The sequence below is a fragment of the Aspergillus ruber genome (assembly GCF_000600275.1).
Source record: "Aspergillus ruber CBS 135680 unplaced genomic scaffold scaffold00011, whole genome shotgun sequence".
In the NCBI taxonomy this organism is placed as follows: domain Eukaryota; kingdom Fungi; phylum Ascomycota; class Eurotiomycetes; order Eurotiales; family Aspergillaceae; genus Aspergillus; species Aspergillus ruber.
The window spans coordinates 303,637-331,495 of NW_024467307.1; the positions used below are offsets into that span (position 1 = coordinate 303,637).

A 27,859-nucleotide genomic window follows, 5' to 3' on the forward strand; every position below is an offset into this window, starting at 1 on the left:
ACTAGTGATGCTGGATCCGATTGACCGATGCAGGGATAGACCTGCGTTTACTGCATCTTATGGGACTCCTATCCTCCAGATTCTTCAAGCCGCTCGATAAAAATAGCCCGGGTCCGAGCATCAAAAGATGGGCAGCATCGGGCCATTGTCCGTAATTGCTTCTTGAAAACGGTATTCGTGCTCCGTGGGGATAGCACTTTGCCCGAGACTTTATTCTCCATATCCTATAGGCGACAGAACTTTCTGGCCTTTTTGGCGAATAGCGGTGCCGTGGTGGCTTTCTGATAATCTGTAGACCCGCCGCGGCGCTTGGAATCAACAATCACCGAATCATGGCGATATCGCTGCCACCTGTTTGCTAACGTGACTGACCGAAATTCTATCATTCCACTGCCTTGGTGTACTTCTATGCAACTTGCGAACTGGTCTGGTTCTATGCCGGCAAGAGAATGAATTTCGGTCAGGCTTAGAGCTAATGACTACCCCCGGGGCGACCCAAATCGCCCTTACTAATCAATGAACTTGGTGGCACAAACAGCCCTAGACTTGAACGAAACATGGCCAACGCTGTTTCTCACTGACATACGCCAAACGAAAGTCTGACCCTGTCGCTTCTGTAGAAAAAAAAAAAAAAAAGACATCATTTGCCATGCACACGCAGTCTGCACCATGCTCAGTCCTAGTTGATCTCGACCGTGGGTATCGCTTGGTAGCCCCGACGCTTGGGCTTTGGGGTACACAGCATGCCCCGGGTTTCTTGGGGTTGTCACGAGTCGGTTTCCGTGGGCAATGACTTCGCTTTCACTCATGATAGCATTGCCCTTCTTGGAAGGTAATACCTGTGCGATTCTAAATCGTTTAACTATAGTAACGTCTGTACTTGGACCAGAAGAGCGAAGAGATATATTTACACTCGACTGCGTCTGCGACGCGGTTCAACACTCGGATTCCATCCAGCAAATCTTCAAAAGGGCAATTGTCAAACCTCCGAAGCCTCGGAAAATCAGGGCATTATGTCAAATAAGTCGACCTGCAATAAGTGGCCCTAGGCGATTATAAATCTGGCAGATTGGGCTGCATCCGGGCGGTATTCCTTGTCGATATAGTAACCTAAGCAGCTTCTGGAAACAATTTCCATAGCGGCCAGATACTCATAGGTTTCGTGAATTTGGTTCAAGGGATTGGTAATGCACTTTATCTTGTCCAAAAGCATGTCCCTACCACTTTCAGGGCTCATCTCATCTCGGTAGTAACTCGCGATCAACCCATGCAACGCCATAATAGAAACGAGAATCTCTACCTGGTCTGGATTCAAGGTATTCGACAGCGCGGTGTCTCAGCACACGGTGTCTCAGCACACGGTGAATGGACCCTAGCCATCTGTTGGAGGAGATTATGTGGCTGCTTGCATACTTGGTACCGCTTGGTAGGATCTCACACAGAATTTTCCAAGCATATTCATAGCGGTGCAAGGGGGTTCCTGTGCGCTCCTAGTACGCCTGCGATGAGCATAAACCTCTCTGCTCTTTGGTTGCTGGTCATATTGGAGAGGTAATAGCAACGACAGTTGAATGAGAAATGGAAAATAGATGGAGGAAGAAAGAACTTCTTGAAAGATAGGGACAAAATCATTTGCTGCTGCTGAAGACAAACACCGTCGGCTGAGGCAGCAATACAGCCAGACACATCGTAGGCAGGACAATCGCATCCATGGTAGCAGCCAGGTCCATACGGAAGGTTGAACAAAATAAAAATAAGAAAGGAAAATCCCGACGAAAAATACATATCATCTCTCATAGGTATCATAAACAGTGAATGCAACGAACTCTATAACGCTTTCTCTTTTTAAGGGACTAAGCCAAACCAAATCAAACCATGCCTTGAGAGACCTGCTCCTGACGCTCCTGCCAGACATTTTTTCCGGAGCATGAGCAGACCATTTTGTCGTTATCCCAGACACCAGCACTGCGAGCAATAACACCAACCAACGTATCCGGGTCCTCCCGCTTAAACGGGCCCTCCTTCGACCTCGAAAGCACCATACTCCGGCCAATCATTTCCCAGATCGCGATGGGACGGTCCATAAAAACGTTTCCACGACCCTTTGCATCAACATCCACCGTCCCGAACACACCCCGGGGCTCCTTGGGGGTCTCCGAACCAAGAACAGTCGACTTCAATGCCTCCCAGATTCCACCCGTCGAGGCCGCTCCCTGTGAAATATCTCCAGCTTGCCGCACGGTAGCCCAGTAGCGGCCTGGCGAGAGTCCGTTGATGGTCAAGTCAACAAGGGTCATGTTGGAGGAAACCTGGACCATGCGCGCAAGTCCGCGAATCTTATTCGAGACGCTATTCGAGTGTGTTTCGAGAATGCAGACGGCGGAACCTGTTTATGTAGCTTACATCTCAGTATGGGTTCGAGGAAGGAGCAGGGAACAAAGAGTCGTACTGTTGGATGTGCCGCTTCCACGGAGAATCGCATCACGACCAGTGTCTTGGATAGCAGAGACGATCTTGCTGGGTGGTGCAGTGCCCTCGATGAAAACTAGCTGCTCCTTCAGGTCGGCATCGACTTTGTTGATTCCTTCAACCTTGTTAAGAGAGCCGGAGATATCTTTCACGCAGCCGTCGCAGGTCATTGGGACCGCGAAGGTCGTCTATAGAGTGTCAGCGCCAGAGTTTCCCTGCCATACTCTAAGGGACGGACCTGGAACGGTTCAATCATGATGGATATAAAAGCAAATAGAACTGGGTATAACGAGAATATGAAAACAGATAAACAACAAAATATTGTAGAAAAATAACTCCGGATGGCTGTCTTATAAATCCATAGCATTTTCTCGAAATTGGCGGGACAGAGCGGGGATCGCCGGCCTTGGCCGATAGCGTCACTTCCGAATCCGATCTGCCAATTCTTCTTTGTTTTCCTTCCACCCCGACGCGCCACTACCTTCCGTCTGCTATCTACAATCACTTGAAGCTGCGCTTGACATCCCAGATACTGGATAGGACGATACTGGAATAATATATACCATGTCTGCACCCGGAAAATCACGATGGGCTGACGAAGACCCCGAAACGGAAGCCCTTGTCGCGCAACAGAAACGAGAAAAGGAGGCCAAGAAACGCGCCAAAGCAGAGAGACAACGCAAGCTGGAAGAAGAAGCTGAAGCTAGCAAAGCAGCAGAAGCCCAGAAACAGCAGGATGACGCGCTCGATGGACAAGAGCAACAACAACAACAACAACAACAACAACAACAACAACAACAACAACAGCCACCCGCGAAACGACGCCGATTGTCCAACGATCAGTCCACTGCTGCGACGACAGCAACTCCCGCTGAAGCTGAACAGCAGCAGAAACGATCCGAATTGCTTCGCTTCCCGATGCGCGAATGGGGCCCGTGTCGACATGTGGACAACTTCGAACGCTTGAACCATATCGAAGAAGGTTCGTATGGCTGGGTGAGCAGGGCCAAGGATATCACATCTGGCGAGGTGGTTGCTCTCAAGAAGCTCAAGATGGAGAACTCCCCCGATGGATTCCCCGTCACTGGCCTGCGTGAGATCCAGACCCTCCTGGAAGCCCGCCATCAGAACGTTGTTTATCTCCGTGAAGTTGTCATCGGAAACAAAGTGGACGAGTGAGCTATACCCTTTCCCCTTTTCTTTTTTGACTTCCCTGAAAAGTTCGAGATGCATCGAGGAGAAAATTAACCATTTCCGGGGACTTTGTGATTACCCTTTTCCCTTTGTTACCCTATGAACAGTGTATTCCTCGTTATGGACTTCCTCGAACATGATTTGAAAACCTTACTCGACGACATGCGCGAACCCTTCCTCCCATCGGAAATCAAAACGCTCCTCTCGCAAATACTTTCCGGTCTGGACTTCCTTCATTCGCAATGGATCATGCACCGCGATTTGAAGAGCTCGAACTTGCTCTTGAACAACCGCGGAGAGATCAAGATCGCCGATTTTGGCATGGCGAGATACTACGGCGATCCGCCACCGCAGCTGACCCAGCTCGTCGTTACGCTGTGGTATCGCTCTCCTGAGCTACTACTGGGTGCCGAGAAATATGGCACTGAGGTCGACATGTGGAGCATTGGCTGTATATTCGGAGAACTCCTCACCAAGGAGCCCTTGCTGCAAGGAAAGAATGAAGTCGATCAGGTCTCCAAGGTACGGACACGCAATCCATCCCAACACAGAGCCATCTACTAACGGCAAACTAGATCTTCGCCCTAACAGGCCCCCCAACCCAACAAACCTGGCCTGGCTTCCGCTCCCTCCCCAACGCCAAATCCCTCAAACTTCCATCTACCTCGTCTGCGTCATCGGGGATCCCACCATTGCTCCCCCGCACCAAATTCCCCTTCCTAACCAATGCGGGTCTACACCTTCTATCCTCTCTCCTTGCACTAAACCCAAGCTCGCGCCCTTCGACTCAGGAATGTCTGTCGCATCCATACTTCCGTGAGGATCCGCGCCCCAAGCCGAAGGAGATGTTCCCGACTTTCCCCTCCAAAGCGGGGATGGAGAAGCGGAGACGTCGTGCGACGCCCGAGGCCCCTAAACGTGGTCAGGAGGCTCCTCAGTTGGACTTTGCGGGAGTGTTTGGAGGTGCTCCTGGTGGTGACACGGGTGAAGCAGGTGCCGGGTTTACTCTTCGTTTCGGTTAATTTATCTTTGTATACGACGGCGTTTTAGACCTATGTTTGGCTTTAAGTGTCATATATGCCATTTAAACTACAACCAGGATATTCATCAAAGTAATTAAAGAGGGGTTGTATTGACAACAAACGAACGATCTAGAAAACATAACATCATCTCCAAAGTTAACCTGATAAGACCATTTCCAATGACAGTACAAGAAAACATGAACGTGGGTAGATATACGATCTCAAATAACAATACACCGTAAGACAGTGGCATAACCGCATGGCCTCGTTAGAAAGAAGCAAAACATGTAAGAACGAATGACAATCAGATCCAGAAAGTAATCTAATGGCCAGACATCAAGTATCACGAAGAATACTGTTTCTGAAACATGGCGTACGTAAGAAAGCAATCGTCATTCGAGTCAACTGATTTTCTCGATTCTCTGGATTGGACACTTGGTTGACGATCCAATTCATGAGTGTACAATGGGCTGTCCATCTGGAAATCAGTGTGCGCGCTAACTGAAGCACTCTGGTGGATTCCAAGGCCGATGGTGCCGTCAATGTTTCCTTCGTGAATGATCGCTAAATCCGATTTGATGGCAGTGCCTTGATCCGGGCTAAAGCCATTTGATTTTCCATCGACGTCGGAGTGTTCATCTCCGGGACCCGTGGACGGCAGAGAAAGTATGTCATCGTGCTCAATTGGGGATGACATGTTTGACCATGATGCACGCGCCGCGCTAGAGCTGCCTTCGCTTTGAGTAGTTGAACGCCTAGATTGAGTGTACGATGTAGGTGGCGTGCTAACATTCCCTTCGCTATGAGTCCAACAACTAGATTGATCACGCGATGTAGGTGCTGTGCTATCGCTTTGACAATTCAAATATCTAGGTTGGTTGCCCTGGCCAGTAAAGGAGTTATTGCTACCAGACGCGTTCATGGAACCAGCACGACTGGTTTTTCGCGACGGTTTCTCTGCAAATGTTTCTCCGCCATTCTAGTAAATAAGTCAGTGGGATACGTTCGATATGAGAGCTTGGACTCACGCTGCTTAACTGGTTGTCAGCTTCCTCCGAGTTAGCCCTGGTAGACTCGTTGTTCTGACTTGCAACGCCTCCTGAAAGGGATCCGGTGCTATTTCGAGATGTGGCAGGCAAGGAATCATCGTCATCGCGTCCAATGCCCGGGCTGCTAAGCATGTCCTTTGCGGGCTCGTCAACTGAGCACAATGCCTCGAAAGCCTGGGTAGCATTGACAAGCTGAGAAAGGGTTGATTCATCAGAGCTAGTCGATACCCTGCTCGAGATGATGGAACTTGAATCTGAGGTGGAAGGCCTCCGTCCGGGTTGGATGCGATCATCCCATGTAATTGTCTGCGTCTTGGACGGTAGTCTCGTCACCTCGGAGTCCGCCTCGCTGGGATTGTTCAGGGTCTCTCCTTCTAGTCGCGAACCAGCGGGACCAATGTCCACATCAGTGTAGATGTCAGGCGGGAGCGCGTGGGACGATCCTACCTCGCTCAAGTACTTGTTGACAATCTCAAGGTTCCACGTGGAAGAGCCGTTGGGCCGCGTCCGATAAAGATCGGTTCCGAATTCGAATTCGTCATCAGTGCTGGCTTCCGATATAGTCGAAGGGAAAGAACTATCTGGACGATCGATAGAGCTTGCACGCGAGTCGGTTGACATCCATAGTCCTGGGATATCTCGACGAGGCCCTAGCTGATCAACGGATGGACGCCTGTGCATTCCCGACCTGATCGCGTCAAGTCCAGACCGTGCCTTTCGAAGGGACCTCTTGGATAGGCTATGCCAACGGCCTGTATTTTGTGTGCTAGATGAGTCTTCGGACAGGCTGTAGCTGCCGCGGATCCAAGAAGGAGGAATAGCCGTAGGGTTATGTCGGGGATCGTGCGGGTTGAAGACCGGATAATGGACTCTTTCCTCGCAGGTCGGTGGAGGAGTAGGGGGTCTCACAATCTTGCTGTAGCCGGTCAGCATTATACCTCCTAAGGAGCGATTACAGAAGCCTTACCCTGGTCTTTTCCTTGTGGAAGACCGAAAGCTAAGAGACCATGACAGTCCCTGGCGACGCTGGTTGACCCGGTCGTTCGAAGCCATCGTCTTCATCGTATCCATTGTGTCAGGAAGATGTCCAATGTAGTTGATAAACCCTGGTAAGTGAAATGCAGCACAGGTTAAGGAAACCAAGTAAAGACAAGAAGATACATATAAAGGGTAGACTCCTGGGCAGAAAAGGAGTACCAGGTATCATGAGACACAACGGTAAGAGAAGAAAGAAAGCAGGCCACGCGAAGAATAATTATCGGACCTCATGGCTAGTGAAAAGCGACCGGCGCTCCTGCACTGCAATATTGCTTTTCTTTTTCTCTCATGTTGGACAAAATGGAAAGAACCAACAATGGCACAGGGCTGAATTCGGCAGTCGCCGCCATATGCGCCGCCATATGGACACAGCACGAGTATTCCTTTTGCAGTCAGTCAGGATCGCAATAGTAATTCAAATAGTTTCGTATATACGTACTGCCTTCAATTAAGCCTGGAAATTGAGACTGCCCAGAGACAGTTGCAGAGGTGATTGTTGCGCAGTGTCGGACAGCTGCAGTGGGAAAAAGTCGGCCCTTGACTGTCTCCGAGCATCTTCCCTCCAACTCATCTACTGTTGTTGCCAATTCTTCCCTTACTTCTACAGCGCTGGTGTAACCCTTTTTTTTTTTTTCCTGTGATTTATTTTTAACCCTGGCCAGTAATTCGTCTCTCTTTCTTCCATAATCATGGCTGCCGGTAAAGCAGCGACCTCTTTCGACGATATTATCCGAGCCGGTATCGCATCCCTCCCATCATAATAAGCACCATTTGCGGCCAAAGAACTATTCTAACTCGTTTTTTACGCACTTATTCCAGGTCGCCAAAAGAAGAAGAATGAAGAGCTAGCAAGTCAGATCTTAGGGAAGAACAGGAGAGCCAGCGCGCCAGGCTCCGGCGCTGTTGGGAAGAAAGCTCAGAATCAGAATGCGACACCTAGGAGCCTAGCAAGCAGGATTGGTGTCACAAAGGTAACAACACCATCGCCAGTAATTTTTACCCTTGTGACTCGTGGGCGTCGCAAAGATTATCCATTCCAATCAGTGTTGCTTACGGACCTAGCCTTCTGCATCTACCAGCTCTAAACCAAAACCGAAACCGAAACCCAAGAACAGCAAACCGGCTGTGTCCGCAGCGCCTCCTGCACCCTCGAAAGCCCCGCGATCCAAGTCCGCGAACAAGCGCCGTCTAGATGAAGATCGCTTGATTTCAGCTCTCAACCCTGCGAACGGGCAGTCGGTAATCCGGGATTACACCGGGGGGATGAGCATCAAGGGGGCGAGCTCCGGGCCGTTCGTTGTCATTGGAAGCAATTTTGCACCTGGTACCACTGCGGCAGACATTCAATCAGCCTTAGAACCGGTTTGCGGCTCGGTGATGAATTGTTGGATTGTTTCACAGTACCCAGCTGTGACTGCTGAGATTACTTTTGCGGAGAAGTGGTCTGCAGAGAATACCGTCGCTAACTTTCACAACCAGAAGGTACTTCGCACTCATTAATTATATGCTAAGTATTGGGCTAATAGGAAACTACAAAGGCCGATGGTAGGGTTCTTTCCATGCGCTGGAAGCCAGCTGGAGCAGCGTCAGATTACAACCCTCAAGCATCATCTTTCAATGATTTCCGTGAACAGGCCGACCGACAACGCCGTAATCGCCACGCGAACCCCGCGATACAGGATGGAACACATGGATTTCAGGACCATGGACTCTACAGCGACCAAATGATGGTTGATGCTCCGACTCAACCCCGTGGGAGACGACACCGATAGACTGGAGGACTTTGTATACTTGCTTTCAGGGCGCGACAAAAACAAAATGAGACGTGCCAGTATACGATTTAATCTTCTTTGCATAGCAATCTCTAGTTGGTGTTATGGTCTGTACAAATATTAATTCTTGCTTTGTCTTCGGCGATATGATAACGATAGAATCACGTGCATTGTAACTTTTTTGCGGAGAAGTTGGAGAGCTCCGGAGAGCCGTTGACTGCTTTTGCTGTATTCTCCTGCGTTGTGTCCTTGAGGTAGAGTTATTGATTAGACGATATAGTTATACCCCATGCTTGCTCTTCTTTGATTCCAATTGCCCTTCTATGAACATACATACAAGAGAGAACTGAACTTGAGCCCCGCCAAAAAGCTCCGGCGAAAAGCAAGATGAACCGCGCTATGAAGCGCGCCTTGACGCAGTCAATCAAACGATACCAACATGAGGCACTCGGACTAGGGCCACGACGCTGGACCCGATGGAGCTCAACATTTGATAAAAGAGAATGGTCTACACCTCTCGCCCGGACCCTGGCCAGCGCAATGAGGGTATTCTCCCGATCGCTCAACCACCATTGAATCGCCCATATAGTACGCTAACACAATTCCTCTACTCAGGTGACAGGCCCAATCCCCATCGCCGCGTTCATGCGCCAGGTCCTCACATCCCCGGAAGGCGGCTACTACACAACACGACCGGACGGCGGCGGGGAGGTATTCGGACAGAAGGGAGACTTTGTCACATCCCCGGAGATCTCGCAGGTGTTTGGCGAGTTGGTTGGGATATGGACGATTGCGGAGTGGATTGCGCAGGGGCGCAAGCGCAGTGGGGTGCAGCTGATGGAAGTTGGGCCGGGGAAGGGGACGTTGATGGATGATATGCTGCGGGTGAGTGTGCAGGGACAAAATTATATCGCTGGGCACGTGTTTGTCTGCTGACATACTGGGGATAGGCGTTCCGGAATTTCAAGACGTTTACTTCAAGTATCGAGGCAATTTATCTCGTGGAGGCGAGCGCGACCCTACGAGAAGTGCAGAGGAAGCTCCTTTGCGGTGATGCGGCAGCTATGGAAGAGACGGATATCGGGCACAAAAGTACCTGCAAGTACTTCGATGTTCCGGTAGTCTGGGTTGAGGACATCCGGTTGTTGCCTCAAGGTAAGCTTCTCCGCCATTACTAAACGGACCATATGATAACCGATTTACAGAAGAGGACAAAACGCCATTCATCTTTGCCCACGAATTCTTCGACGCCCTCCCAGTCCATGCGTTCGAATCCATTGCCCCAGCACCCGAAAATGAGCAACCCCCCGTGAAGGAGATCATGACCCCCACCGGCCCTATCACGATCGAGAACCCCCCCAAACCCGCCAACACATCGCAATGGCGCGAGATCCTGGTCACGCTCAACCCCAAAGCCGTGGACGAGAATATCCCAGACGAGCCGGAATTCAACTTGACTATGGCCAAGGCATCTACTCCGTCCTCGCTTGTAATCCCGGAGATCTCACAGCGATACCGCGCGCTCAAATCCCAACCTGGCTCAACTATCGAAATCAGCCCTGAAAGCCGCATCTACGCAGCTGACTTTGCGCGCCGCATTGGAGGGTCATCTCAGCTCACGCTCCAGGAAAGACAAGGCCCATCCTCTACTCCAGCCAACTTCAAGAAAAACCCCTCCGGCGCAGCCCTAATCATGGACTACGGAACCCTCAACACGATCCCCATCAACTCCCTTCGCGGCATCCAAAACCACCAAAACGTCCCTCCCCTTTCATCTCCGGGCCAGGTCGACGTCAGCGCGGACGTCGACTTCACTGCTCTCGCTGAGTCCGCGATCGAAGCGAGCGAGGGCGTTGAAGTCCACGGACCCATGGAACAGGGCGATTTCCTGCGTGCTATGGGGATCGCAGAGCGGATGCAGCAGTTGCTCAAGGGGATTCAGGACGAGGGGAAGAGGAAGAATTTGGAGACTGCGTGGCAGCGGTTGGTTGAGAAGGGGGGTGGAGGTATGGGGAAGATTTATAAGGTTATGGCTATTCTTCCGGAGAATGATGGGAAGCGGAGGCCTGTTGGGTTTGGAGGGTCGATTTGATTGCAATGCTATTGTAAATGCTTGTTTATACAGAAGTATATTATAGAACATACATCCAGCTCTGGCAATATTGCCTTTGTACAGGCTTGTTTAAATGTGCACTTTTTGCGATCCCACAAATCCATCACCCCCAATTCCCCATCCTTTATTCCATCCTTGCCTCGTCTTCTGTCGTTCTTCGCGGATCCTCCAGAATATCGAGCCCTAACAAACCATTAGCATGTATCCTCAAATCAGACCTATCGGATCACTCACATCCATAACAGCACGAACATCCTCCTTATATATCTTCCCATCCCTCTGAATAAGAAGCCATGTTGATCCCCATTCAAAGAATGCAGCTCCCCACTGTTAAGCCAGTCAGTAAGCAGCTCTCAAAACCCCGGGTAAGAAAAGAGACATACACCAAATGGATCAGCAGCACACCGATGCCCTTTAATCATGGTGAACAATTCACCGAACGTCAACGTCCCGTCTTCATTCTTGTTGTATTTACTGAACATATTCTCGAAACTCTGCGGCACTAAACGGCCTTCTGGATCGTACGTGCTGCTATCAGAGCCATGCTGTTCGTTGTCAGCACTGTCCCAATCAACCATGTATGACATGCTGCAAGTAGGGTCGCACCTTAGCCTTATGAATACTATCCACATAAACCCTAAACCACGGATCCGGTATATACGAATGCGCCAGCCTCGTGGGATACGAGAAATTGATATTGATAATCAACACAGCGACAAACGAGAAGAGGATATTAAACCCCAGCTCGCGGAAACCGATGTATGTGTCCCAGGGGTATATCTGGCCGTCTGCATCGCGGTCCCAGAAGAGGACGTGTTGTTGTAATGGGGTCTGCGCGGTCAATTCCTCTGCAATGTAATGGACTAAAGGGAGGGAGAAGGACTCACGAAGTTCCGGTGTTTCTTGGAATATTCTTCATCTCCGTGCGGGCTATCTGTTGATGCTGCGAGGTTTCCTCTTGCAATTCCGGGTTTCTGGATGTATTCGTCGGCGTGGATGGCAGGGACTCGTTTTGTGGGAGGGCAGTTTGCGACGGTTATGTCGAAGTCGATGTCGGAAGGAGGGTTTGGGTGGTGTTCATTGAAGTGGTTGGAGTTCTTGGGCGATTTGGTTTCGTTGTGTTTGGAATGTGATTTGTGCGGCATTGTTGTGGTATAGGATTGGTATGGTTGTAGTACTTGGGATGTTGGTTCATGGTTGCGATAGACCGATATATATACATCCAATAGGTATCCACAGTGAATGATGAGATATTCGGACAATCTGAGTCGATAGAGTCTTAGCTTGTTAGCTTGTATTGATAGGAAAATATTTAACATCATCGTGACGGCCAATTGATGTTTAGTGCGATACAAGAATGTGAGGGTCTGTCAGGATGACCTCATCCATCAGTATATCAAAACTCACATGCCCTATAACGATACAGCTGCTACTTTGATCGCTACAGCTGTCTTGATTCGACTAAATTAACTTCGATTGCTAATAATAATATTATCGAGTGTCATCGTTTGTATTAACAATAATGGCTTCTCCCGCATTCTACACCAGACGCTTCCTCTCGAACCGTCTCCCTCTCGTCTTCCAGGGTAATTAACCCCAAAGGAAAAAGAAAAATAATAGCAACATAGCTCTCAATAAGCTAATCTCACTAACATTAAAAGCCCCCACCCCTGGAGTCCAACGCCTATCCGCCTCAACCACCGCCGAACAAGCGACCAGCGCCAAACCCTCCCCCGCCAGCAACCCCGAAGTAGACGGTATAAACGTCTCGCGCGGCAAGGAGACCAGATACACCGACGCGCCACCGTCGAGTAACATGCAATCGCCCATTTCGGCGAGACGCGGACTCCCGAGTGAGGCGCAGGAGGGGGAGGAGCAAACAACCACGGATGCGCAGGTTAAGAATGATCCTAGAGAGTCGATGGAGAAGAAGAGGGAGAATGTAAAGAAGGCGGGAGAGAAGCCTATGGGGAAGGAGGATTTTTCTTGAGTCAACATAGTTGGGATGGAATGCATGTTTGATGAGATACCTTGATAAGGGCGCATGCATATCATGCTGATACTCAGCTGAGAAACTGGACAAAGCAATAGACAATCAAAAATAATTCAATTTCATTTCATCAATATTCAAGTGGTATCATTGTAATTGCACTGGTCATATCATACTGGCATGCACAGCATGCAAAGTACGACCGATCCCATTCAGAAATCAATACTCCCTCCAAATATCCTCCACATAAGCTTCCGTCAACCTCTTATCATTTCCAAACTTCTCCTGCCACTGTACAAATCCACCCTCCAAAACATAAACCTTCTGGTTATGGCTCTCCTCCGCTCCAACAGCGCCCTCGCGCGCCCGCGCATAGCGCAGCGCAGCAGACGGGCCGCGCTGCTGGCTGAGGGCGCAATGAAAGACGACAGTTTCTTTGTCCTTGAGGGTGCGCACGAGTTCGGGGATGCGTAGCTCGAGCGTGGAGCTGGGGACCCAGGTGGAGCCGCAAATGTGGCCGCCGATGTGGTCTGGGGAGGTTTGTTAGATGGAATCGCATGGAAATATAAGAGGTGGGTTTGGAAGGCTTACCTGAATCGCGGACGTCGACGATAGCTAGTTTACTGGGGGTGCTGGTGGACAGGAGCAGCGCGGATAGAGCATCCCGGCTCATTCGGGGAAGAGTTGCGATGTTAATCGAAGACATAGTTGTAGCTATAGTTCTCGTTGAAGGAACGGACTTGGGTGGGAGAAAAATAACGAAAATAAAGATAGAAAAGGAGTGACTGTTGAGTTGCCAGCAACGAAACAAGGATCGTAAGTCCCAGGCTTTCAAAGGGACTTGAAGATAGCGAAATATAGATGGTTAGAGTGAGATGAGGAGAAGCGCAAAGGGAAATGCGGGCGCTTATTTAGGCCGGGAGGGTCACGTGAGCTGGAGCAAAAGTCGGCGAAGATTCACAGCGCGCAAACCACCGACGGACAGCAAGTTCCCCTCCACCACCTCGCGATTATAGCGTGTTACAGTTTCAGGGGTATACTTCGATTGAAATATCCATCGCAATTGGAGTCAAGTTTCCAATTCCGCGTGTCACGATGGAAATGCGCTCCCTGACCAGAAGCCTCCGTCCGAGGCCGGCCATCTCGCAACTCTACACCAAGCAGCCCTCGATCCTGCAACGAGGCCAATTCCTCCGCTATTCGTCATCAGACAACGGACCCAGCAACCCCTCGGGCAACGAACAAAGTCCAAACCAGCCCGCAACGTCCACACCCTCTTCTCCTCCCTCCCAAACCCCCTCCGCACCCACAAACCCGTTCAGCAAAACTCCCAGATTCACCACCACAGCATCCCGCCAACCCGCAGACCACGGGGACTTCGAAACCGTCCTCAACAAGCTCAACTTTAATCGCAAACAAACCCCTACCAACTCCGAAAACCCAGACGCTGCCTCCTCGCTATCCCGCGACGTCGGCGCCTCCGCCAAAACAGACAACTACCGGCAACCGGTCCGTCGGGTGGAACTCAAGCTCGGGCCTAGCCTGGGTCGTCAGGTGCATGTTGAGCCGGAGAAGGGGTATGATCTTGAGGCGGCGCTGCGGACGCTGAATGCGGCGTGTTTCCAGAATAAGATTCTGCAGACGCAGCGGAGACAGAAGTTTCATGTGCGGAGGGGACAGATGAGGAAGAATTTGAGGATGGAGAGGTGGAGGAAGTTGTTCAAATTTTCGTTTGTGAATACTGTTACGAAGATTCAGAAGATGAGGTCCCAGGGTTGGTAATCTTCCCTAGCTTTTCGGGGGTTTATGATGTGTGATGTATATACAAGGTGAGGATAAAGTTGTATGAATGGTCTAGGGCTTCCTTTTCTCCATGTCTCGATGAAATGAGGCTCCGGCTTGTCATGTATTACTATTGTGAATGTGCTTTCAATGTTCTGTATTCGGGTTTCTTTGGGTTAGGATAAAAATAAGACATTGCACTGGAATCACTTTTATTGTCTCCCATGGTATATGTATGAATCAAAATATACGAACAGCCTGCTTTTCAATACATGTACAAGCACGCCTGCCATATACAGAGTAGACTCAATCTCTCTTCCCAGTCGAGAACCCCCCATACCCGGTACCCCCGGCCCCAGAAGAACCACCAGCAGCAGAAAACCCTCCGTATCCATTCTTCCGTCCACTATTCCCATAAATGATCCCGGCAGGACCCTTACCACGGGAAGATGGAGGCGGGGCACCTAAGATCCCATCACCTCTCCAACTGCGTCGACGGCCACCATTCCGCTCCCAGTACAATGCGGCCATAGCGCCAACAGAACCAGCCAGGCCGAAGAAGAACAATCTAGAGAAGAGAGCACCCCAACCGGACGATTTTTCAGCGGATGCTAACGACGGAATCAACGACGTTGATCCGGACGGCCACCCGATCCCTTTCCCGCCTTCGACCCAGTGAACGTGAAAGGTGAAGGTGAGAGGTTCACCACGGATCACTTTTGTGCCGTGGCCTGCGGTCCAGGGGTCGCGCGCAGCTTCTGAGATTGCAACAGCGGTTTCCTTCTCTTTATCTTTTCCTGAAGAGGAAGAAGACTTCTGGTTCTCAAGATCAGAATGGAACTCGGGAATCGAATACGCCGTTCCTGCAACGGGATACCCCGGCGCCGCCTTCTGCGCGTTCTTCTTGTTCTTCTTATTCACCGACGACCCAGGAGTCGATGGGATATTGTGCACGAGCACATTCATATCCGTCCAGATATGCAAATGACTGCGCTGCAGAGTCCCCTGCAGCGCAAACGTCAACGGAGTATACGACGGCTCCCCAGTATCCAAATCCGTCCCTTCTCCATTCTCTTTATCTTTGGCATCTTCTTCCGAAAACAGCGCAGAGGGTGTAAGAGGAGCAGTCGGCACGCGGCATGTCATCGGCACATCCGAGTGCACATAGTATTCAAGGAGGTGGTAGAGTTCATCGGGGAGGGAGTCGATGGTGCAGTTGACTGTTTCTGGGACGCCGTAGCGCAGGGCGAGGGGGAGGAAGGTTTCATTGCATGTTGGGAAGGGGATGTATTGGAGTTTTCCAAGGCTGTCTGTTATCTATCATTCTTGTTAGCTGACTCGTTACTGTGTTGCTGGCGTTGGGGAGAACGTGGGCGTACATGTTCGCCGGAGTCACTGTACAAAAATACGGTTAGCACAAACAAGACACGTCCGACTTCTTCCAACTCTAGCCTAATGGTATCACTCACATCGTCCGATTCAAGCAAGTAACTGGCATAGGCTGTCCATAAACATAACCCGCCTTTCCACTCCTAAGGTCACCAGCAGCACTATTCTTTCCCGCAGCTGCTCCTTGCAACAACAAGCACGAGATGAAGCTATAAATATAGACAAAGTATTGAGATAATCCTCGGGATAAGCCCATATTGACGAATTGAAGCCGCCTGCCAGGCGGATAGGCTCGCGGAGGCCGGTGCAATGAGGAATGGTAGATGTCAAGACAGGAGAATAAACAGTGGGTTGATGCTGGAGATACGGATCTGCTCCGAACGCCACAGCGCTTCCGCTCCACAAGGTAGTTACTCCTGACCTCGGTCTCCTTAACATGGAATATAGTACATTAGGACTAAGGCTACTTGTGTATCTGGATACTGGTAAGTTGAACATATTACTCTTCATTTTTCGCTGTCTAAGAACGAGAAAATTGAGAACATATTTAAAAATGTCAATCGTTCCTCATCATAAATACATGCTTTGTGAATTGCAGATTCCTTGCTTTTTTATTATTATTAACCATTTTATGCCAGGTTGGCCTTCTTCTTGAAAGCAAGCAGCAGTCCGCTGGTCGAAGCGTCGTGCTCAGCACCGGCACCATCAGTCTCCAACTCCTTCTGGATGTTCTTGGCCAGGACCTTGCCCAGCTCGACACCCCACTGGTCGAAGGAGTTGATGTTCCAGACGGCGCCCTCGGTGAAGGTGAGGTGCTCGTAGTAGGCGATCAGGGCACCCAGGGTGGAGGGGGTGATCTTCTGGGCGAGGATGGAGGTGGTGGGACGGTTTCCAAGGAAGGTCTTGTGGGGCACCAGGCCCTCGGGAGCGTTTTCGGCCTTGACCTGCTCGGGGGTCTTACCGACCATCAGGGCCTCAGACTGAGCAAGGAAGTTGGAGGCCAGCATGCGCTGGTGCTTGCCGTTCTCGACGGGGTTGTGCGACTCGGCGGCCATGATGAAGTCCGAGGGAATGAGCTTGGTACCCTGGTGCAGCAGCTGGAAGAAGCTGTGCTGGGCGTTGGTGGCCGGTTCGCCGAAGAGGATGGGGCCGGTGGTGTACTTGACGTACTCGCCGGCGCGCGTAATGGCCTTGCCGTTGCTTTCCATGGAGAGCTGCTGGAGGTAGGCGGGGAAGCGGTGGAGGTACTGGTCGAAAGGAGCAACAAGGTGAGTCTGGGCACCGAAGAAGTCGCTGTACCAGACGCTCAGCAGACCACCAAGGACGGGGATGTTCTGCTCCAAGGGAGTCTCACGGAAGTGCTTGTCCATGGCGTTGGCACCGGCCAGGAACTGGTGGAAGTTGTCGTAACCGATGTAGAGAGCGACGGAGAGACCAATGGCACTCCAGACGGAGTAACGGCCACCCACCCACGACTCGAAACCGAACATGTTCTTGCTGTCAATGCCGAACTTGGTGACTTCGGTCTCGTTGGTCGAGAGAGCGACGAAGTGCTTAGCGATGTAAGACTCATCCTTGGCGGTTTCGAGGAACCACTTCTTGGCGGAGTTGGCGTTGGTGGTAGTCTCGGCGGTGGTGAAGGTCTTGGAGGCGATCAAGAAGAGGGTGGTCTCGGGGTTCGAGTTCTTGAGGGCTTCAGCAATATGGGTGCCGTCAATGTTGGAGACAAAGTGTAGCTTCATGTTGGGGTCACCGTAAGGCTTGAGGGCCTCAGTGACCATAACGGGACCGCTATTTGTCAAGTTAGTTAGCCCTCATCTCATATGGTATACTGAAGATATGCGGGAGCCTACAGATCGGAACCACCGATACCAATGTTGATGATGGTGTCAATCTTCTTGCCAGAGTAACCCTTCCACTCGCCGCTTCTCACCTGCTCAGAGAACTCCTTCATGTGCTCGAGGACCGAGTTGACGTCCTCAACGACGCTCTGGCCATCGACTTGCATGGGCTCATTGGTGACATTGCGGAGAGCAGCGTGGTAGACAGCACGGTCCTCGGTGAAGTTGATGTGCTCGCCCTTGAACATGTCATCACGCAGCTGCTCAACGTTGGCCTCCTTGGCCAGCTTGACCAGAAGCGAAAGGGTCTCCTCAGTCAAGAAGTTCTTGGAGAAGTCGAAGAGGATCTCCGAGTTGTCGACGGTGTTGTTGAAAGTGCGGCTGAACTTCTCGAAGCGCTGAGGGTCCTTCTCGAAGTAGTCCTTGAGAACAATGTTGCGACCCAGCGAGTTGTGGTGGTCCTGGAGGGTCTTCCAGGCGGGAAGCTCGGTGGCCTGCGAGAAACCAGGCATGATGACGGTGTTATTCTGTATAGCGGTTGTGTTAGAGTAGCTGAATGCGGGGACCTTGATCAGATAACGTAGCAATGCTGGACTTACTTAAGGAAGAAGTGAGGGAGTTATAAGCTATGAGGACAGTGCAATGGAAGAAACAAGGAAGAATAAGAAGGAGAAGAGAAAAGATCGGAAGACACGGAGAACTGAGGCAAAGCGACAACAGCCGTCATTACGTATGGCGTCAATCGGCGTGTTGCGCTCCGTGGAGGGGCACGTGGGGCTGTATTCACCGGCTGCAGGTTTGTATACAAAAGGTCATGTGTACGAAAGGGATTTCTACTTAGTACAGCTGCAAGGACAGTTTTCCATTAAGCTCAATGCTATATTATTGCCATTGCCATAGAAGACTGCCGGAATTGTATGCTTTTCCGTGAGCGGGAATTGACGCGGATAATACATCCTCTACTGTCGGCAACGGAAGCGTTCAATTCTTCACTTCTAGAAAAGGCTAGACTAGCACTGCTATATCGGAGGATCAGGTAAAAGCATTCATAATGTGGACTGTTTCTAGACCCGGAGCTATCACGAATGATGTCACATGATACTCTCACATGACCTTACCCGATTGGGAACCCATCTAAAGATGAACAGTGCCAAGCCCTATGCACGGACCACATCAAACTATCTCCGTCGCGACAGCAGAAGAATTATTCCAGACTGCTCTATCCAGCGCCGCGCCATTCCATCTCTGGGCGTCTTGACATTTATCTCAGCCCTAAAGCACATTGCATGCTCTTTATTAACACTTGTTGAATTTGAAGCGATCAATTTCCACACCAAGTGCAGCTTTACCGAGCTTGACCGCGCCGGTTGCAAAGTCCTAGAGCTGCAAAGTCACCATGTACAATCCTTATCAACGTATGTGCTCCTTCCCTCTTAAAACTCGAGGTAACTGGGCTAATTTTGACTAGCTCCCGGCCTCTATGGCAGACCGGATTTCGGGGGTTACGGTGCGCCACCTGGCATGGGTAAGTTCTTGGTCTCTCGTTCCCTACATCCTCGATTCGATACTAATAAAGTAGCTCCCCCTCCCGGAATGGCCCCTCCGGGCATGGCACCCCCTCCCGGTATTGCTGCTCCTCCGGGGATGCAGCAAGCGAACGCCGCGCAACCCGGCCGAGCCCCAGGCTTTCCTCCGAACTTCCAACCGCCCCCCAACATGCCAAACATCAACTTTACAGCTCCCGTCATTCGTCTAGGAACCTCCGGTCCTGCGAAACCAGTTGCCCCCGAGACAACCAACCAACGCGGAGGTGAAGCACAGGGTAGACGTGCCGGGCTGGGTTCTACGGGTCCGGACAACCAGCGTCAGAACATTCGGGATGCGATGATGCAGCTACAGCCGCCGACGAAGGAGGAGATTGTCAGGACAATCTTCATCGGAGGAATTACTGAGGGTATTGGGGGCGATGAGGGCATTGAGAGGATCCTAGCAACTGCGGGAAATCTCAGACGGTGGATTCGCGCCACGGATGCAGATGAGAAGCCATGCAAGTTTGGATTCGCCGAGTACGAAGACCCTGAAAGCTTAGGTACTGCTGTGGAAGTGCTAAAGGACGTGGAAGTACCTGTGAAACGACAGACACCGTCCGAGGGGGCTGAGGACAAAGAGGTGGAAAAGAGCACACTATTGGTACGTGTCGCAAAAGATACGCATAGCTGAACATTGCTGACGTGAGCTTACTGCAGGTCCTCGTGGACGAGAGCTCTGTGAAATATTTGGAGCAATACGAAGCCAGCAAAGGCGAACAAGACCCTGCGGAGCGTGATTCTCGCATCGAAGCAGCGCGTAATGCCCTCTCTGGTATCCTTTCCGAACTATTCAAGCCTACATCGCCTACTCAAAAAGAAGAGGCTTCTGCTATTGATCGGGAAGGAGATACATCGATGAAGGATGCTGAGGGCCAGGATGGCGCGTCTGCCGAAGTCGTTACGATCCCCATCACCGTCGAAGATGAGCTTTCCGACATCCCCGCTGAGATGCGGGAGACCGTCGCCAAGGAAATTTCGGCATTTCGTGAGCGGAGCAATCGCAGAGACATTGAACGTTTGAAGCGGGAAGAGGAGATTGAATCTATGGAAAGGGCAAGGAATGCCGGAGCGCGCGCCAGCAGATTGTCGTCTCCTCCACTTGCTGCCCCTAGTGGGCCTGCAGGTGGAGTCAATGGCGTGCCGCTTGGACCTCGGGATAACCGTTCAGCTGCACCTCCTCCCTCGGGGCCGAAGGGCTTCGGCGTACAGATTCCTAGGGACTACCAAAATGGTGTGTCTTTTGTCAATGGAGAAGATGACGACCCCAATGTCAGTGATGAAGAACTGGAACGCCGCCGCCAAGAGAAGGAAGAGTCAGAACTTGAAAAGCAATATCTAGATCAAGAGCGTCGCTGGTTGAACCGTGAACGCAGTAGGACAGCGGCTCTGGAGCGTGAGAAGAAACGTGACAAGGAAGAAGAACTTAAAGTCCAAGATGCGCGTGACGATGCGGATAGACGGCTACGGGAGTGGAACGACGACGTGGAAGCTAGCAGAAAAGTGGATGACTACTACGCTGATCGGGGTGCATGGCTCAGAAGTCGGGCAGCTTATCGATCCCGTGAAGTCAACATGGATGACGCAGACCGTTCTGCTGAAGAGCGAGAACGGGCTCGGTCCATCCAGCAGCAGGAGCAGGCCCGTGGTATGGCAGACGACTTCCTCGCTCGCCAGGCAGAGGAACTGGAAACTCGTCAGGCACCCCGGGAACCACAGCGCTTCAAGCTTTCACTTGGTGCTGCTGCTCAGAAGGCTCAGGCGGCAACCAGCCGGCGGACAGTCGCGGAAGTGGAAGGCTTGCTGGAAGACGAAGAAGAGCCCGAGGCAACTGCACGGCGCCCTCTTATCCCCATAAAGTTCGACAGTGCCGCCGAAGCTGCAGGGCTCACAGAGGAAGAACGCGCCCAGGCGGTGCGACAACTCGCTGCAGATATCCCAGCGGACAAGGAAGGATTATGGAAATGGGACGTCAAGTGGGAGTTTGTGGACGAGACTGTTCTCACCGATCAGCTCAAGCCGTTTGTTGAAAAGAAGATCGTCGAGTATCTGGGAGTGCAGGAGCAAATGCTGGTCGATGTGGTGGAAGAGCATATTCGCAAGCGTGGACCTCCTCAGGAGTTGGTAGAGCAATTGGAAGAGGTGAGCCTCATCAATTACCTCCTGTTATCATTACTGTTCTCTAACAATGTTCCAGGCCCTCGACGAAGAAGCAGAAGTGCTTGTCCGGAAATTATGGCGTATGGTGATTTTCTTCTCCGAGAGCGAGAAGAGAGGTCTATCCACATAAAGCTGTATCAAATGGATTATCTGGTGCTGGATTCATGTTTCTACCTACTGCATTCGATATCCGTCTCTTTTGGCACGTTATTACTTGTAGCTGATAAATACCGCGGATACGGAACACTATCTCGAATTCAACCGTTCCATGGGTCATCTTATTATCCATTCCAGAATTTAGCCGTGACATCGGTATTTGTTGTATACCCCGGAGTCGCTCCGATGCTGACCCTCAAGTAACCATTCACCCGCCAATCAGCGCGACATCTCTCTTTCTCAGGCCGAGGGGGAGATATCTTCTCCAGGCTGCCGTAGTTATATAAATCGTAGTGTTTCCTCTGTTGAGAATAATTAATTATTAGTATTTGTCTTAGGTTGAGCAATTGACGTTGAACTTAGGTGGGGTTGCGTCATATTCTGTTACCCCAGTCCTCGAGCATTAACCATCTTCCTTCCACGGTACTGAAACAATTCATTGCCATTGTACATATTGTACCTGAATCTATCTACAATTGCGCTCCGAAGATATCATGGTTAAAATAACTGGGTTCACAACCCGCGATGTGAGGTTTCCGGTAAGATACACCACCATCCATGTATGCCATTGATCCATTAATATGTGAAGACCTCTCTCGACAAAACCGGCTCAGATGCCATGAATGCCGCAGGCGACTATTCCTCTGCATACTGCATCCTCACCACGGATTCAGAGTACACCGGACACGGAATGGTACCTCCCCACCCAACCATCTACCCATCTATACCGCGCAATCCCAGATACTTATAATGAACAGACCTTCACAATTGGCCGCGGCAACGAGCTAGTCTGCTCCGCCATCTCCCTCCTAACCCCCCTCATAATCAACAAAGACCTAGATTCCCTTACTGCAAACTGGGGCCAAACATGGCGCTACCTCGTCTCCGACAGCCAACTGCGCTGGATCGGGCCCGAAAAAGGCGTTATGCATCTCGCACTAGGCGCCCTGGTTAATGCGCTGTGGGATCTCTGGGCGAAGACTCTGGGGAAGCCTGTTTGGAGGGTTATTGCGGATATGACGCCTGAAGAGGTTGTGAGGTGTATTGATTTTCGATATATTACGGATGCATTGACGCCGGAGGAGGCGGTTGCACTACTCAAAGAGGTTGAGGGTGGTAAGGCGGAGAGGATCAAGGAGACAGAGGAAAGCCGCGCGGTGCCGGCTTACACAACTAGCGCCGGGTGGTTGGGGTACGGGGAGGAGAAGATGAAGGCGCTACTGAAGGAGAGTGTGGCGCTGGGATACCGGCATTTCAAGATGAAAGTTGGCGGGGATCTGGAGGAGGATAAGCGGCGGTTGCGGATTACCAGGGAGGCGATTGGGTATGATAAGGGGAATGTCCTCATGGTCGACGCGAACCAGATCTGGTCCGTTCCTGAGGCGATTACGTGGATGCAGGAGCTTGCTGAGTTCAAACCCTGGTTTATCGAGGAGCCAACGTCGCCGGATGATATTCTGGGCCATGCGGCTATTCGCAGGGCTCTCGCTGATATCCCCATTGGTGTTGCGACGGGTGAAATGTGTCAGAATCGGGTTATCTTCAAACAACTTCTGCAAGCCAATGCCCTGACCGTTCTCCAACCGGACGCCTGTCGCGTGGGTGGAGTCAACGAAGTCCTGGCCATCCTGCTTCTGGCTCGCAAGTTCGGAGTTCCTATCGTGCCGCATTCGGGTGGTGTCGGGTTACCGGAGTACACGCAGCACCTGAGCACGATCGATTATGTGGTTGTTAGCGGGAAGACGAGTGTGTTGGAGTACGTGGATCATTTGCATGAGCATTTTGTGCATCCAAGTCGCGTGCAGGACGGGTATTATGTTACGCCTATGGAGCCCGGATATAGTGTTGAAATGAAGGCGGAGAGTATGGATTTGTTTTCGTTTCCGGGAGAGACCAAGGGATGGTGGAGGTCTGAGGATGCGAAAGTGATTTTGGAGGGACCTAGGGTTATTTGAGTAAATTTGATTGTCCATAGAGTGAACTTGTTGATATTGCATTTCTTTTCATCGTCGATAGTGACGATGAACTTCGTTCCGCTATAATACAGATAATGAGCTGGAAACACGTCCAACTGATCATGATACCAAGCCTTCACCTGGCTGAGCCCGAATGCTCAAATTTTTGGCTTAATAATTGCCAGATATAATACACAGAATATCGTGAAGCCGAATCTCTAGCCGGACCTACTCCGACTCAAATGTCCCGCAACACGACTTCTAGTCTTACGGGAGCTTCGTCACAAGTCACTCATAATCTGTCAACAGATATGAGAGTCGTCTTAAGATGTATGTAGCAGTGGTCATTCATCGCCACCGAATGCCAAGTAAGCTCAATGGGTTCTTCTCCGTATGTCTTTCGAGAACAATACGGGTATGGCCTAATAAACGTTAACATGCTGTCCGCGTATGCCAGATCGCATAACGTACCTTTAACATCCAAGGCAAGCAACAAGTATTCCCACTCGTAGCTGCCCTGCGGTTTAAGCATATGCACGTGCACGATACCGGAGTTCAACGGTCCTTCGACCTGCAGCCAGCAACGTTAGAACATATTCCATCTTGAATAGGGTTGCAAACTCACGTGGAAACTCAGTTTCATGTGCTCACGGCCCAAGTTATCCTTTTCGACAGTGGTTCTATCACCAGTCAGCGTATGCTCAACGATAAACTGGACAAGTACCTACGCAATAGGCTTGTTCCGTGACCATCTGCTCCCAGTGCTGTCACCAAATGCCGCTATCTGTCCCCGTTCACCAAGCACAGCCATACAGCGCGCATCGTCCTTGATACGCCCAACCGCCTTCTCAAACTGCCATGTCTTGCTATTCGGAGAAATGACTTCTGTCCAGAGTAGGTAAAACACGCCTCCCTGTTCTTAGTCAGACCAATATCCTCATGCAATATATCCAAGCCAAACCAAGCTCACCGTCAAAACCGCCCCAACGCACACAACCGCAAAATTAACCGACTGCTGTGTAGCCCGCGCAACTTTCTCTCTCCCGGTTAAATCACCCCATTGATATCGCCCATCATCAGCCAAAAGCCCAACACCCCTTTTCTTTGGACGGCTTGAACTCGCACCCGACCCCTTTGGATCTCCTCCAACGTCTCGATATGTCGCGTACAGGCGTGCTAGATCTGGTTGCGCCATGCGGGGATTGACATAGTTTGCTGCGCGGAAACGGAAGAGAATGGATGCGGCGTTGGAAGCGCGGGGGAAAAGCGAATCACTGGGTCGGAGAACGGAATGCATTGCGACCGTTTTTCATGACTCTGGGGGGTCGTAGAGTCATGTAGAAATGGGTACTGGCAGAGTCTGTATAGAAGTCAGATTGAAAAATGTGGGGATACTTTCGGTCGCGGCGGGTCACGTGGCTATATTTAGCCTTGAAAATTACAGGAACGGGTTGTTGTGTATTGGGAATACGTTTACCATCCGTTCTTCTGTAATGTAATAGAGCAACTGATACTGAGCTATGGAAATACTATATGTAGTAGACTGGAAAGACAACAAGTAATGAGGTGTATAGAGAATCATGACCAGATATAAAAAGTGTGGAAAGACAAGCGTAACATATTGTAATGTGTATTGCAAATTCCCAATCGGGGCCGCCAGGCGCAATCGACTCCGACCACGTTCGCCCTTTTCTTTCTCCAGACAGACTCTCGACCGGCTCAACAACAACACGCCTCTTATATTTCTCATTTTGCTTGCTCTCTTCTCTGCACAATGGCCGCCTCCAAAGCGGAGTCTCAAAAGATCTTTGAGAAACTCAAACTGAAGCCCGCGAACAAGGTGCGTTGCACCCCTCCGCAACCCCGGTCTGTTTTGGCATCTGACAGCGGTTACTGACTTTTGGAAATAGGTCTGCTTCGATTGCAATTCAAAGAATCCTACCTGGTCTTCGGTGCCTTTCGGTATTTACCTGTGCCTCGACTGTTCGGCCAACCATCGGAACCTGGGTGTCCACATCTCCTTTGTCCGCTCCACAAATCTCGACCGTACGCTTCCCCGACCCGGATAATAACATCTCCAGTGGTTCAGTACTGATGTGTTTGGTGCAGAATGGCAATGGGAACAACTCCGGATGATGAAGGTTGGTGGGAATGAGTCCGCCACCAAGTACTTCCAATCGCACGGGGGCTCCGCCGCTCTCGCCAGCAAGGACAGCAAGGTTAAGTACACTTCCAATGCGGCCGTAAAGTACAAGGATGAGTTGAAGAGACGTGCTGCTGTGGATGCGCAACAGTGAGTAATGGTCATTCCATAAGTTATGGTTCAATAGATGAGGTCTCTAATGTTGGCTCTTTTTAGGTACCCTGAAGAAGTTGTCATCACCGACCTTCCCGCTGGTACAAGCCCCGACGGCTCGAATACCCCCGCTGAAGATGACGACGATTTCTTCTCCTCCTGGGATAAGCCTTCGATCAAACGACCAAGCAACCCTCCCTCCCGCACTGGTACTCCTCCAGTTGTCAGCCGGACTGCCTCGCCATTCCTCAACGCCGGTGCCAACGGCTCGCGCTCGAAATCGCCCCTTTCAGAACAAGGGAGTGCTTCTCCTGCACCTACCGCTGTCAAGTCCGCCACTACGGTACGGAAGGCCTCGTCAGCAGGCACCGCGAAGAAAGGCAGCGTCCTGGGTGCCAAGAAAGCGCCCAAGCTCGGAGCTAAGAAGGTTGCCGCCACAGAGACTATCGATTTCGAGGAAGCCGAGCGAAAGGCCAAGGAAGAGGCGGAGCGTGTTGAGAAACTTGGCTATGATCCCGAGGCTGAGAAGGCCGAGGCTGAGACCAAGGCCAAGGCGGCGAGCACTGCAGCTCCGGCCATCGCATCGCCTACCCCCATCAGCCCCAGCGCACGGTCAACTAGCAAGCCTCAAGAACGCAGTTCCGGCGATGTGGAACGCCTTGGAATGGGGATTGGGAGACTCGGGTTTGGCCAAACAACGAAACCTGTTGCTGCCCCCAAGAAGCTCGGATTTGGCGCTGTTGCTCCTGCCAGGTCGCGTGAGGATGGTAAGTTTATTGTCAAGTTGTTCCACTAGTCCTGCAATTAACAATGTGCCGTAGATGAAGAACTGGAGAAGACTAGGACCAGGTTCGGCACTCAAAAGGGTATCTCGTCCGACGAATTCTTCGGGCGGGAACGATTCGATCCTGCTGCACAGTCGGAGGCCAAAGAGCGTCTCCGTCAGTTCGACGGTGCCCAATCTATTTCCAGCAACAACTATTTCGGCCGGCCTGAAGATGATCTCCCACCAATTGACGACGGATACGGTGACCTGGAGGCCTCGGCCAGGGATTTCGTCCGCCGGTTTGGCATTACAGCCGGTGATGATCTTGAAAACTTGACTCAGCTAATGGGAGATGGTGCACTGAAGTTGCAAGGTGAGTACTTGGCGAACTGTTGAGATCAGTTGTCTCTTCTAACCCACAACTTTGAATAGGTGCCATTCGCACGTACCTGAACAACTAAATAACATCACTCTTACAGAATATTTATTTTAACATGACCAGGCTTGCTCGCAGGAGCTGTGTGCTTTTGTCGGCGTCGAGCTATGCATTCCCCCGGTACCTATGTAGTTTCTCCTGTTTTTATACCTCTAGTCCTGAGTCGGGAATCACTCTGGTAAACGTCATGAGTTGAACTAGGGTTTTCGTCTGTCCCTCGGTGTATGAATGGCTTGGTTTTGGTTTGTTCTTTCGCGGTTTAGTTTAATTTCTTTCAAATTGGGATTTCCTTTCCTTTTCACTGTTTTTATACACATTTCTTGCTATGATTTATATATATCCTGGATTATAGATTCTGAGCGAGTTCTCAATATTCTTTCTTGCTCAACAAGAACTTCAATACTCTTATCGTGCCCTAACTTCTCAAATCCTCCGCGTCGGCCCAGAAGCCCTTCTTTCTGCAACCGCGGATTTCGATGACTCCTTGAATTCTATTTGGGAATCGGACAACTGCGTCCTTGTCTTGGTTTCACTACGCCTCAGACTGACATGACTTTCGCAGACTGAGTTTTTTTTTTTTTTTTTTTTTTTTTTTTTTTTTTTTTTTTTTTTGGCTGTAATAAGAGCTATAGTTTACACTCATCGATAAGCACTTCCTGAGAGCAGTCCAAGAGTGAATTTGCTGAATTGCAACTCACCATTATCAAACAGAGCCTCCACTTTCGTACTGAACCGGATGGTACAAACAGTACTACAAACCTGATGGTTGTTGACTTTTTCTCCATCGATAACGAGCCACGACCAAAGATTATTGAAAGTGGGGGCCTCTCGCTGAACGTTTTACT

The 27,859-nt window shown here is 50.8% G+C and overlaps 16 protein-coding genes across 16 annotated transcripts; 8 read left to right on the forward strand and 8 right to left on the reverse strand.

Moving 5' to 3' along the window:
* Positions 1-403: 403 nt before the first annotated feature.
* EURHEDRAFT_411911 (uncharacterized protein) lies at positions 404-969 on the reverse strand (the record flags this gene model as incomplete). The annotated part of the gene is made up of 1 exon (XM_040781769.1): positions 404-969. A coding segment is annotated over exon 1 (296 nt), but the record flags the coding sequence as incomplete, so codon positions are not given.
* Positions 970-1,868: 899 nt separating this feature from the next.
* On the reverse strand, positions 1,869-2,725 carry EURHEDRAFT_377209 (copper chaperone CCS1; the record flags this gene model as incomplete). The annotated part of the gene is made up of 3 exons (XM_040778943.1): positions 1,869-2,386; positions 2,450-2,657; positions 2,708-2,725. The coding sequence occupies 3 exons, from the start codon at positions 2,723-2,725 to the stop codon at positions 1,869-1,871; spliced, it is 744 nt and encodes a 247-aa protein (XP_040639322.1).
* A 211-nt stretch (positions 2,726-2,936) lies between these two features.
* EURHEDRAFT_411914 (kinase-like protein) lies at positions 2,937-4,846 on the forward strand. The gene is made up of 3 exons (XM_040781770.1): positions 2,937-3,644; positions 3,771-4,185; positions 4,239-4,846. Exons 1-3 carry the CDS (start codon positions 3,034-3,036, stop codon positions 4,683-4,685), a joined length of 1,473 nt encoding a protein of 490 aa, XP_040639323.1. The 5' UTR covers positions 2,937-3,033; the 3' UTR covers positions 4,686-4,846.
* Positions 4,847-5,028: 182 nt separating this feature from the next.
* On the reverse strand, positions 5,029-6,805 carry EURHEDRAFT_402327 (uncharacterized protein; the record flags this gene model as incomplete). The annotated part of the gene is made up of 3 exons (XM_040780133.1): positions 5,029-5,664; positions 5,714-6,650; positions 6,702-6,805. 3 exons carry the CDS (start codon positions 6,803-6,805, stop codon positions 5,029-5,031), a joined length of 1,677 nt encoding a protein of 558 aa, XP_040639324.1.
* Positions 6,806-7,461: 656 nt separating this feature from the next.
* On the forward strand, positions 7,462-8,544 carry EURHEDRAFT_454744 (RNA recognition motif domain-containing protein; the record flags this gene model as incomplete). Its single annotated transcript, XM_040784221.1, has 4 exons — positions 7,462-7,510; positions 7,592-7,761; positions 7,883-8,254; positions 8,311-8,544. The coding sequence occupies 4 exons, from the start codon at positions 7,462-7,464 to the stop codon at positions 8,542-8,544; spliced, it is 825 nt and encodes a 274-aa protein (XP_040639325.1).
* Positions 8,545-8,772: 228 nt separating this feature from the next.
* Positions 8,773-10,746, forward strand: EURHEDRAFT_411917 (class I SAM-dependent methyltransferase). Its single transcript, XM_040781771.1, has 4 exons — positions 8,773-9,090; positions 9,160-9,429; positions 9,495-9,699; positions 9,750-10,746. The coding sequence occupies exons 1-4, from the start codon at positions 8,932-8,934 to the stop codon at positions 10,634-10,636; spliced, it is 1,521 nt and encodes a 506-aa protein (XP_040639326.1). The 5' UTR covers positions 8,773-8,931; the 3' UTR covers positions 10,637-10,746.
* EURHEDRAFT_530565 (caleosin family protein) lies at positions 10,548-11,951 on the reverse strand. The gene is made up of 5 exons (XM_040787151.1): positions 11,545-11,951; positions 11,264-11,488; positions 11,041-11,202; positions 10,892-10,984; positions 10,548-10,840 (listed from the first exon to the last, which is right to left on the reverse strand). The coding sequence occupies exons 1-5, from the start codon at positions 11,800-11,802 to the stop codon at positions 10,727-10,729; spliced, it is 852 nt and encodes a 283-aa protein (XP_040639327.1). The 5' UTR covers positions 11,803-11,951; the 3' UTR covers positions 10,548-10,726.
* A 108-nt stretch (positions 11,952-12,059) lies between these two features.
* On the forward strand, positions 12,060-12,743 carry EURHEDRAFT_411919 (uncharacterized protein). The gene is made up of 2 exons (XM_040781772.1): positions 12,060-12,243; positions 12,319-12,743. Exons 1-2 carry the CDS (start codon positions 12,180-12,182, stop codon positions 12,645-12,647), a joined length of 393 nt encoding a protein of 130 aa, XP_040639328.1. The 5' UTR covers positions 12,060-12,179; the 3' UTR covers positions 12,648-12,743.
* A 123-nt stretch (positions 12,744-12,866) lies between these two features.
* EURHEDRAFT_455131 (phosphatase YCH1) lies at positions 12,867-13,353 on the reverse strand (the record flags this gene model as incomplete). Its single annotated transcript, XM_040784252.1, has 2 exons — positions 12,867-13,177; positions 13,239-13,353. 2 exons carry the CDS (start codon positions 13,351-13,353, stop codon positions 12,867-12,869), a joined length of 426 nt encoding a protein of 141 aa, XP_040639329.1.
* A 277-nt stretch (positions 13,354-13,630) lies between these two features.
* EURHEDRAFT_499426 (mitochondrial 37S ribosomal protein bS21m) lies at positions 13,631-14,429 on the forward strand (the record flags this gene model as incomplete). Its single annotated transcript, XM_040785726.1, has 2 exons — positions 13,631-13,912; positions 13,970-14,429. The coding sequence occupies exons 1-2, from the start codon at positions 13,743-13,745 to the stop codon at positions 14,427-14,429; spliced, it is 630 nt and encodes a 209-aa protein (XP_040639330.1). The 5' UTR covers positions 13,631-13,742.
* A 195-nt stretch (positions 14,430-14,624) lies between these two features.
* Positions 14,625-16,165, reverse strand: EURHEDRAFT_411923 (uncharacterized protein). The gene is made up of 3 exons (XM_040781773.1): positions 15,899-16,165; positions 15,809-15,824; positions 14,625-15,746 (listed from the first exon to the last, which is right to left on the reverse strand). Exons 1-3 carry the CDS (start codon positions 16,072-16,074, stop codon positions 14,736-14,738), a joined length of 1,203 nt encoding a protein of 400 aa, XP_040639331.1. The 5' UTR covers positions 16,075-16,165; the 3' UTR covers positions 14,625-14,735.
* A 142-nt stretch (positions 16,166-16,307) lies between these two features.
* On the reverse strand, positions 16,308-18,441 carry EURHEDRAFT_411924 (glucose-6-phosphate isomerase). Its single transcript, XM_040781774.1, has 3 exons — positions 18,259-18,441; positions 17,672-18,186; positions 16,308-17,609 (listed from the first exon to the last, which is right to left on the reverse strand). Exons 2-3 carry the CDS (start codon positions 18,169-18,171, stop codon positions 16,448-16,450), a joined length of 1,662 nt encoding a protein of 553 aa, XP_040639332.1. The 5' UTR covers positions 18,172-18,186; positions 18,259-18,441; the 3' UTR covers positions 16,308-16,447.
* A 614-nt stretch (positions 18,442-19,055) lies between these two features.
* Positions 19,056-21,535, forward strand: EURHEDRAFT_377221 (uncharacterized protein; the record flags this gene model as incomplete). The annotated part of the gene is made up of 5 exons (XM_040778944.1): positions 19,056-19,074; positions 19,128-19,184; positions 19,239-19,849; positions 19,906-21,387; positions 21,443-21,535. The coding sequence occupies 5 exons, from the start codon at positions 19,056-19,058 to the stop codon at positions 21,533-21,535; spliced, it is 2,262 nt and encodes a 753-aa protein (XP_040639333.1).
* A 363-nt stretch (positions 21,536-21,898) lies between these two features.
* On the forward strand, positions 21,899-23,556 carry EURHEDRAFT_411927 (mandelate racemase/muconate lactonizing enzyme family protein). The gene is made up of 3 exons (XM_040781775.1): positions 21,899-22,100; positions 22,151-22,255; positions 22,320-23,556. The coding sequence occupies exons 1-3, from the start codon at positions 22,056-22,058 to the stop codon at positions 23,514-23,516; spliced, it is 1,347 nt and encodes a 448-aa protein (XP_040639334.1). The 5' UTR covers positions 21,899-22,055; the 3' UTR covers positions 23,517-23,556.
* Positions 23,557-23,864: 308 nt separating this feature from the next.
* tim21 lies at positions 23,865-24,711 on the reverse strand (the record flags this gene model as incomplete). The annotated part of the gene is made up of 5 exons (XM_040786332.1): positions 23,865-23,938; positions 23,988-24,087; positions 24,142-24,196; positions 24,245-24,429; positions 24,487-24,711. 5 exons carry the CDS (start codon positions 24,709-24,711, stop codon positions 23,865-23,867), a joined length of 639 nt encoding a protein of 212 aa, XP_040639335.1.
* Positions 24,712-25,208: 497 nt separating this feature from the next.
* Positions 25,209-27,450, forward strand: EURHEDRAFT_411929 (ADP-ribosylation factor GTPase-activating protein). The gene is made up of 6 exons (XM_040781776.1): positions 25,209-25,356; positions 25,427-25,562; positions 25,626-25,809; positions 25,876-26,579; positions 26,634-26,951; positions 27,011-27,450. The coding sequence occupies exons 1-6, from the start codon at positions 25,291-25,293 to the stop codon at positions 27,037-27,039; spliced, it is 1,437 nt and encodes a 478-aa protein (XP_040639336.1). The 5' UTR covers positions 25,209-25,290; the 3' UTR covers positions 27,040-27,450.
* The last annotated feature ends 409 nt before the right edge of the window (positions 27,451-27,859 follow it).

Excerpts from the sequence above, each read along its gene's own strand:
- EURHEDRAFT_411914 (XM_040781770.1), top strand. The coding sequence starts at position 3,034 with ATGTCTGCACCCGGAAAATCACGATGGGCTGACGAAGACCCCGAAACG. Across the intron at positions 3,645-3,770 it reads ATCGGAAACAAAGTGGACGA|TGTATTCCTCGTTATGGACT; the intron begins GTGAGCTATACC and ends CCCTATGAACAG. Across the intron at positions 4,186-4,238 it reads AAGTCGATCAGGTCTCCAAG|ATCTTCGCCCTAACAGGCCC; the intron begins GTACGGACACGC and ends ACGGCAAACTAG.
- EURHEDRAFT_411917 (XM_040781771.1), top strand. The coding sequence starts at position 8,932 with ATGAACCGCGCTATGAAGCGCGCCTTGACGCAGTCAATCAAACGATAC. Across the intron at positions 9,430-9,494 it reads TGATGGATGATATGCTGCGG|GCGTTCCGGAATTTCAAGAC; the intron begins GTGAGTGTGCAG and ends TACTGGGGATAG. Across the intron at positions 9,700-9,749 it reads CATCCGGTTGTTGCCTCAAG|AAGAGGACAAAACGCCATTC; the intron begins GTAAGCTTCTCC and ends ACCGATTTACAG.
- EURHEDRAFT_530565 (XM_040787151.1), bottom strand. The coding sequence starts at position 11,802 with ATGCCGCACAAATCACATTCCAAACACAACGAAACCAAATCGCCCAAG. Across the intron at positions 11,203-11,263 it reads ATAGTATTCATAAGGCTAAG|CATGGCTCTGATAGCAGCAC; the intron begins GTGCGACCCTAC and ends GACAACGAACAG. Across the intron at positions 10,841-10,891 it reads ATGTTCGTGCTGTTATGGAT|GGCTCGATATTCTGGAGGAT; the intron begins GTGAGTGATCCG and ends ATGGTTTGTTAG.
- EURHEDRAFT_411919 (XM_040781772.1), top strand. The coding sequence starts at position 12,180 with ATGGCTTCTCCCGCATTCTACACCAGACGCTTCCTCTCGAACCGTCTC. Across the intron at positions 12,244-12,318 it reads TCTCCCTCTCGTCTTCCAGG|CCCCCACCCCTGGAGTCCAA; the intron begins GTAATTAACCCC and ends TAACATTAAAAG.
- EURHEDRAFT_411923 (XM_040781773.1), bottom strand. The coding sequence starts at position 16,074 with ATGGGCTTATCCCGAGGATTATCTCAATACTTTGTCTATATTTATAGC.
- EURHEDRAFT_411924 (XM_040781774.1), bottom strand. The coding sequence starts at position 18,171 with ATGCCTGGTTTCTCGCAGGCCACCGAGCTTCCCGCCTGGAAGACCCTC. Across the intron at positions 17,610-17,671 it reads GGTATCGGTGGTTCCGATCT|CGGTCCCGTTATGGTCACTG; the intron begins GTAGGCTCCCGC and ends CTTGACAAATAG.
- EURHEDRAFT_411927 (XM_040781775.1), top strand. The coding sequence starts at position 22,056 with ATGGTTAAAATAACTGGGTTCACAACCCGCGATGTGAGGTTTCCG. Across the intron at positions 22,101-22,150 it reads CCCGCGATGTGAGGTTTCCG|ACCTCTCTCGACAAAACCGG; the intron begins GTAAGATACACC and ends TAATATGTGAAG. Across the intron at positions 22,256-22,319 it reads AGTACACCGGACACGGAATG|ACCTTCACAATTGGCCGCGG; the intron begins GTACCTCCCCAC and ends TATAATGAACAG.
- EURHEDRAFT_411929 (XM_040781776.1), top strand. The coding sequence starts at position 25,291 with ATGGCCGCCTCCAAAGCGGAGTCTCAAAAGATCTTTGAGAAACTCAAA. Across the intron at positions 25,810-25,875 it reads GCTGCTGTGGATGCGCAACA|GTACCCTGAAGAAGTTGTCA; the intron begins GTGAGTAATGGT and ends GGCTCTTTTTAG. Across the intron at positions 26,580-26,633 it reads TGCCAGGTCGCGTGAGGATG|ATGAAGAACTGGAGAAGACT; the intron begins GTAAGTTTATTG and ends AATGTGCCGTAG.